This window comes from Solenopsis invicta, chromosome 10, assembly GCF_016802725.1.
Source record: "Solenopsis invicta isolate M01_SB chromosome 10, UNIL_Sinv_3.0, whole genome shotgun sequence".
NCBI lineage: Eukaryota > Metazoa > Arthropoda > Insecta > Hymenoptera > Formicidae > Solenopsis > Solenopsis invicta.
In genome coordinates, this window is record NC_052673.1 from 3,748,764 (window position 1) to 3,757,025 (window position 8,262).

General features: G+C 38.7%; 1 protein-coding gene across 3 annotated transcripts; it reads left to right on the forward strand.

Moving 5' to 3' along the window:
• Positions 1–3,118: 3,118 nt before the first annotated feature.
• On the forward strand, positions 3,119–6,813 carry LOC105208256 (craniofacial development protein 2). Of its 3 annotated transcripts, none has more exons than XM_039454411.1 (3): positions 3,119–3,533; positions 3,717–3,821; positions 3,901–5,882. In XM_039454411.1, exon 3 carries the CDS (start codon positions 4,885–4,887, stop codon positions 5,785–5,787), a length of 903 nt encoding a protein of 300 aa, XP_039310345.1. In that variant the 5' UTR covers positions 3,119–3,533; positions 3,717–3,821; positions 3,901–4,884; the 3' UTR covers positions 5,788–5,882. The 3 variants fall into 3 exon arrangements, with proteins under 3 accessions (XP_039310345.1, XP_039310343.1, XP_039310344.1); XM_039454409.1 differs by having other exon boundaries at positions 3,132–3,533; positions 3,901–6,813; XM_039454410.1 differs by having other exon boundaries at positions 3,132–3,821; positions 3,901–6,813.
• The last annotated feature ends 1,449 nt before the right edge of the window (positions 6,814–8,262 follow it).

Below are 8,262 nucleotides of genomic sequence, written 5' to 3' on the forward strand. Positions count from 1 at the left end.
TCAAACTTATCACCTACGTCTTCAATAACCGTCATATCAGTATCAATCGCGCAACAAAAATCCGACCCTCTTTATTAGTCTAGGTTTATTTAGCCATGTCCTATTCCAATGAAGAAGCATATGATATGCTGCTAATTTTAGGTGAGTGTCGAGGTACATTCATTGCAGCGGAAAGATTGTGGCGGAACGTTATCCTGATCGGACTCCTCACTCGCGAAATGTTTTTTCACGTTTGGCTAAACGAATCAAAATTAAATGTGTCGTACAGCCTCAACATAACAAAGGTACACAAATTCGTCGTCCGATTATGGATGAAAGAACAGTGGAAATTCTTGCATCGACAGAATTGAACCCTTATGATTCTTTAAGACGACGAGAACAAGATTCTGGTGTTAGTAAAATCAGTGTTTGGCGCATTCTAAAAAATAACAAATTTCACCCTTACAGAATGTCTGTTCATCAAGCGTTGAATTATAACGATATTAGACAGAGACTTGTATTTTGCAACTTTATAAGACAGCAACCACTTGATTTCCACTTGAAAATTTTATTTTCTGACGAATGTACACTTAAAAGTGATGGATCTGTTAATACTTGGAACTCTCGTTATTGGGCACAAAATAATCCTCACTGGTTGAGAGAAGTAGATCATCAAACCATTTGAAAAGTCAATGTTTGGTGTGGAATTATTGGAAGTCAAATCATAGGTCCTGTTTTCTTTGACGAAAATCTAAACGGTGATAGATATTCCGCCTTGATAATGACAGATCTTCCTGTCTTACTAGAAAATATTCCTCTGCAATTGCGCCTGAACATGTGGTTCCAACAAGATGCATGTCCGTCTCATACATCGAGAGTTGCTCGTGCGGCATTAAATACTATGTTCCCCGACAAGTGGATAGGCAAATACGGTCCAATCAATTATCCACCCCGATCACCAGATCTCACCGTCCTTGATTATTATTTCTGGGGAAGGATAAAAAACTTGGTCTATCATGAACGTCCGACTACGAGGGATAATATGATTCGTAGAATAAGTGAAGCAATTCGATCCTTACGTGCCGAGGAAATTCTTCGAGCAACCAATGATTTTCAAAATAGAGTTGATGCTTGCATCGCAGAGAATGGTGCTCACTTTGAACATTTAGTCGCTTAACAAAACATACACTCATTCATTCCCGAACGTGAGAGGCAAGGGGACTCACGTGAATCAAGCACCCCAAATGTGAGAGGCAAGGGGACTCACGTGAATCAAGCACCCCAAACGTGAGAGGCAAGGGGACTCACGTGAATCAAGCACCCCAAACGTGAGAGGCAAGGGGACTCACGTGAATCAAGCACCCCAAACGTGAGAGGCAAGGGGACTCACGTGAATCAAGCACCCCAATGGGATGAAATTCTCGTCACGTCCACGTCGTTCATTCTGGATAATGCTAAGCACGGGAAAATGCATACAGTCAATCTGGACATGATTGATCATCAAACATAATCAATCCAGTTAATAAACAAAAGCAGAGTACATAAAACTTTGACTCCCCTTTTCCTCCCCCATACACATACGCATGCACGTATGCACACACCCACACACAAGATTAAATCCGACTAAGTAACCACCACATGGTACATCTTGAGTAATGCTGATGCTGGCGGTAGTGTAACTTTCAAGCCGCACAACTCGGAAAGTAGTCAACGAAAATAAACATTCTTATAGTGTTTTGGAAAGGTCTTGACACCAGCTATTAGATTCTGGAATCAAAAATAGGGTGTTCCATTTAAAAAACTTAATGTGATTTCGATCTGACCTTGGCGACGCCATCCAAGGTCAAACTGATCAGATCATTGAATAGATCTTTTGAAACCCTACAACTTTCGTCTGAACATATTTTTGATTGGTCCTAATCCTGCGAAGAGAAAAGGAGTGTACGGGTGGTCTGAAACACCCTGTATATAATATTTAGGAAATCAATGAAAAATGATGAAAAATATATTTGATAATGATTTAAAATAAATAATTTTAAACTTTAAATTATGAAACATTTACCTGTATGAATCGGCTGTGACCATTACCCAAATAGATATTAATAATTGTTTTTCAGGTGATATTGGAAAACGTCGAAATCTTTCTGAATTTTTTACAAGATGTGGAGTTAATAAATCTAACAAAAACATAAATGTTGCGCGTCTCATTTTGTAAATAATAAACAATCTATTTACTGTAATTATGAATAAAATAAACAATAACGCAACACATCTATACAAAACTTATTACTAAACAAACTTATTAAAACTTATTACTATTAGTATTTTAAGTACTTTTTTTATTATATATAATATTAAAATTTTATTATAATCCTCAAATATTTCAAATTATAATTATAATTTAAAATTATAATAAAAAGAGAATTAAAACAAATTACTTTTATTAATTTACAATTATTAGATTTTTGTGTAAGTTACATTTACCTTAAGAGAAAAATAAAATTTTTTAATACTTTATTGATTACGTTAAAAGTTTTTAGATTATCCTATTATTATTTTTCAAGTAATTTATGAAATTACATTTGTATTCAACAATTTACCGAAAATGAGTTTTAAATTCCATATCTGAATATGAAGAAATAATATTCTCCACATAATTTTTATAACGCACTTTGGATACACGAATTCGCCGGTTTAATTTTCTTAGAATTTCGTAATCTGAATCACTTGAATCATTCGAATCACTTATATTTAGATTATCTACTAATAAATTGGTAACTACTACAGCTACAATTTTATTAGTATTCATTGCGGTAGAGGTTAAAAACAACTGTAGAAGTGTACTGTATGGCGTTCCGTTTTATGATCTCGCAGTAGTCAGAAAGCGCATGAAGTTAAAACGGAACGATATTCGCAGTACGCTTGACGTATGACGTCATAGCGTCAGCATTCGCAGTAAATAACGGACCGCAGCCTTTGTGTGCGTGCGTGCGTGCGTGAGTATATATATATATATATATATATATATATATATATATATATATACACATGTATTGTTATTTAGCTAGCATTATCTTTATATATATTATTATACATTACACTGAAGATGATTTTTAGGTCAAAAGGTCTGTTAGTGTTATGTGTAAAATTGTTTATAATATCATTAATAACTTTGATTGGTTAGTAGCTTATATTTGGTATTTTTAAATATTTGAGCCTCAATCATTGTTTATTTTTTTATTTTTTTATTTTAATAGATGATTGTCCAGTGCACCTTGATTTAACACCTGAAAATCTAGCATCTTTCAATCTGCATGTTGAAATCTGTAGGCAAGTTTTTTGTTATTACTAATTTCTGTTTTACTAAATATTATATGTAAGACTACTTTATTCGATAAATCTATAAAAATAAGTAAATAATATTTATTGGTGAACAGGTGAGACTCTAGCGTCAAAAACAGAACTGTTGCCTGGTGAAAAATCCACTGCAAACTCCGCTGCGGAAAATAAAAATTTACAAAATCAACCGCTCACTGACATTTCTGGCAAGAAAAGTACGTATGTTCTTTTTAATCATAATTTTGTTTCCTTATACACTGTTTATTATCTGTTCTTATTTCTTATCACAGATGCAAGTTCATTGTATTACTAATTTCTGTTTTACTAAATATTGTATGTAAGACTACATTATTCGATAAATCTATCAAAATGAATAAATAATATTTATTGGTGAACAGATGAATCTCTGGCGTCAAAAACAGAACTGTTGCCTGGTAAAAAATTTGCTGCGGAAAATAAAAATTTACAAAGTCAACCGCTCACTGACATTCCTGGCAAGAAAAGTACGTATGTTCTTTAATCATAATTTCGTCTCCTTATATACTATTGTTTATTATCTATTCTTATTTCTTATTGATGCAGCATCGTGGAAAGATGATTATGCTATTAGAACTGTTATTGATGAATGGAAAGGACACGAAAGTTATTTTAAAAGCACCACCATTACTAACAAGAAAGTCTGGGAAATAATAGCCAGCAAGTTGAAGAAAGAGAACTCACTCTGGGACTATACTGGTCAGCAATGTGAAGACAAATTTAAGGACTTTAGGAAACACTATGTGAAAGCTAGAGATAAAAATGAGAAGAAAAGTGGCCTTCCAGTTGCTACATGCAAGTTTTATAAAGAAATGGATGATACTCTTGGTGACAAGCCAGCTGTGAAACCTGTGTCCATAACTTCAATATTAAGAAAACATAATTCAATAGATATTCTTCAAATGCAGCTTCTGTATGCCTAAACAACAGCAGTGAAGACGACAGTGAACGTGATTCTACTCCTAAATCCAAAAAGAGGAAAAGAAGTGTCACTGAGAAAAATATCGAAAGATTACTTACCTCGAAAAAAGAGGAGTCTAATAAAAAAGAAAATGCTTGACAGAAGAGGCACACTGAGCGTATGGAGCGACAGGATCGTGCTATTGAGATTTATCAAAGTGTAATGAACCGACTCTTGGAGAAGTTATAGAGTTGTAAGTGATGTACATCTGGGGGCTAAATGGCTGATAATGGGTCTCTGAGGTCAGATAAGCAGTCGGCACTTCCTTGACAATAAAACTCGGAGAAACGCCCGCAGCTTCCTTTGAAGTGTCTCAGCAAATCCTACTTCCACGTCCAAGAAGACTACGGTCGCGTGGCCCCCGGACAATGTTCTTCCCGCCCTGCCAGATAGAATAGCTGACGGTTGAGGGTGAATGGCGAGTTTCCGGCGCCAGAAAACTGGAACAGGCCGACTAAGGGTAGTCCCCCCCGACAGAAAAGACTTCGCACTTCTGGAGGCGATAAGGTGGCAGCCCCACCACCGGAATCGGATACAGTAGGCCAATCACTTACTTATCTTAAACATACATGATTACTGAATCCTCTATGAAAAATAACCGGACGGATCACAGGGAAACGACATTAGCAAGGAAACGGACAAGAATCGGCTGCTGGAATGTGAGAACTCTATATGAAACATCAAGACTAGCGCAACTAATGAAAGAGTTCAATCAATATAAGCTAGAAATACTCGGTATCAGCGAGATGAGGTGGAATGACTCTGGTGAGCACATGGCTGCTGGTGGGGAGACGATCATCTTTTCTGGCAAGCCGTCGGGAGAGGCGCATGAGAGCGGTGTAAGCATGGTCCTAAGTAAAACTGCGAAGCGTTGCCTCCTTAATTGGAAACCCATATCAGATAGATTGATTACGGCGCGCTTTAGAACGCACGCAAGAAACTTAACAATAGTCCACTGCTATGCGCCGACAGAACAAGCTCCACTGGAAACTAAGGAAGACTTTTACGACCAACTCTCTTCCACAATTACAAATACCCCGAAAGGTGATATTCTGCTACTTATGGGAGACCTTAATGCGAAAGTTGGCAGCGACAACAGAGGTTTGGAGCACATAATGGGGCGCTGTGGGATGGGCACCAGAAATATAAACGGTGGGCTGCTACAGGACCTTTGCCTTCAGCACAATCTATTAATTGGAGGAACGCTATTCCCGCACAAAGACATACATAAGGTAACATGGATGTCTCCAGACCACAGAACAAATAATCGGATTGACCATCTTCTGATCTCAAAAACCTGGAGAAGATCGCTATTGGATGTTAGGAATAGGAGGGGTGCTGACATAGGCAGCGACCATCACTTGCTGCTGGCAACACTACAAATAAAATTAGCCAAAATTGCTACCGCGGCAGCCCTCGCCACACGGAAGAAGTTCCAGTTGGATAGACTTAAAACTCCCGCAACCTTGTAGCACTACAAAGGAAAATATAGAGAAGTGACATCCAATCTTATAAAAGACCGCACGGAGGAGTGGGAGATAGTTAGTAACCAAATAACAAGCATGACGAAGGAAGTACTAGGAACTAAAAGTTCTAAGAGGAAGGAATGGCTTGGCGAAGAGACCTGGGAGCTTATAGAAAGACGCAAAGCAATTAAGCAGGAAATAAATCATGCTAATTTGGACACGGATATAGCGGCTCTCACCAGACTCTATAACGATATCAATCGTAATATCAAAAGAAGTGCAAGAAGGGACAGGAGAAGATGGATCAACTCACTAGCCGAGGCAGCGCAAACCGCTGCAGAATCTCACAACAGCAGAGAACTTTATAGAATCACTAAGAGATTGAGTGCGCGAAGCTTTAATATCAACGTTCCGGTGCGAAGCAAGGAGGGGGACCTACTGAATACAAGGGAGGACCAACTGAGCAGATGGAGAGAATATTTTGAGCAATTGTTGAATAACACGGCCCAGACTGATAATACTCAGGACGTGACGGAGTGCGACGAGGGCATCGTAAACGATCCTGAAGAAGCTCTGGACATAAACTGCGAGGTTCCGGGCAAGTCGGAAATCAGGACAGCTGTAAGAGGATTGAAAAACAACAAGGCGGCAGGTCCAGACGACATTCCTGCCGAAATCTTAAAAGCCCACGTCGAGGCAACAGTGGAACTCCTGTACCCATTACTCAAGCATGCCTGGGATAACAATTCTTTCAATCCCCCTTGGAAGGAAGGCTTAATAGTTAAAATCCCCAAAAAGGGTAACTTAATGGAATGTGGCAATTGGCGCGGTATAACGCTGCTAAACACTGTAAATAAAATAGTGGCATCTGTAATACAGAAGAGGCTTACCACGACCTTGGAACCTAAACTAAGGCAAGAGCAATGTGGATTTAGACCCAATACGTCGTGCATTGACCATGTTAATACCCTGAGGATAATAATACCCATGTTAATACCCTGAGGATAACAATCTGCGGAGTGGCGCTCCTCTTTGTACTTGGTCTTCGTCGACTTCCAAAGAGCATTCGATAGCATCAAACACGTAGCTATTTGGAACACGTTCAAACAATTAAAAGTCCCATCGAAACTAACAATATAATCAAGAAGCTATATAGTGACGCTACTTGCACGGTGCTTCACAATGGATCCAGAAGTGACCCCTTTCCAATCTTGAAGGGCGTTAGGCAGGGGTGCACACTCTCCCCCCTCCTTTTTAACCTGGTTCTGGATTCAATAATGGCTAAGGTTGCTAACAAAACACGTGGCATCCAATGGACATCATTCTCGCAGTTGGGGGACTTAGCATATGCAGATGATATCTGCTTCATGACGCATTCCTTCTCGGACATGCAAAGAAAGCTGTCCCTGCTGGAAACTGAAGCCATGAAGGTAGGACTACACATTAATATTCAGAAAACGGAATCGATGAGGATATGCGCTAGGAACAAACAACCATTCCAAATCGGAGGTCAGCCTATCAAGGATACTGAAAATTTTACGTATCTTGGTTGTGTGGTCAGTCCGGACGGTGGCGCGTCTCAGGATGTCGAGACTAGGCTGCGTAAGGCCAAACAAGCTTTCGGCGTACTTAACAAGGTGTGGAGCTCGCAAGAGTATTCAACCCACACTAAGCTGCGCATTTTCAGGACCAACGTGCTTTCCGTATTGTTTTACGGATGCGAGACCTGGAAGACATCTACTCTAATCCACGCTCAAATACAGACCTTTGTCAACAAATGTCTGAGAAGAATTTTGCGAATTTTTTGGCCAAACGTGATTTCTAACGTCGAGCTGTGGCAACGGACAGGACAGAAACCTATAATAACAGAACTGAAGCTGCGTAAATGGAAATGGATCGGCCACACGCTGAGAAAATCAGACCCCAGCATCACCAAACAAGCATTGGAGTGGAACCCTCAGGGACAAAGGAGACGTGGCAGACCCCCGCAATCCTGGCGTCGTACGGTGCAGGAAGAGCTGAGACACTGCGGAAAAACCTGGACGGAAATCAAAGCCATGGCCCCAAATAGAACCAGATGGAGGGTTTTCATAGAGGCCCTATGCTCCACTTAGGAGCTCTAGGAACTTATATATATATATAACTTATATATATATATATATATATATATAAGTGATGTATAGCTTTTTTTTTATATATATTAATTTCTTTAATTTTTTTTGTCTCTTGTTGTAGAATTTATTATCGAAGCATTTGAATACTTTCGTAAACGTGGGCTACTAGAAGGACAAAGGAGATCTGTGATGAAAGATTATATGATGTTATGCAATTCTCAAGCTAGTCTGAGATAATACATTCTGTTATGCATATATTTTTCTGTTTGCCATTAACATGTAGTAATCTTTAGCATTTAGTAGAAATCTTTAGTATTATTATTATTTAGTTCTTTATTTTATTTCTAATGCCCATTTCCACAAATAT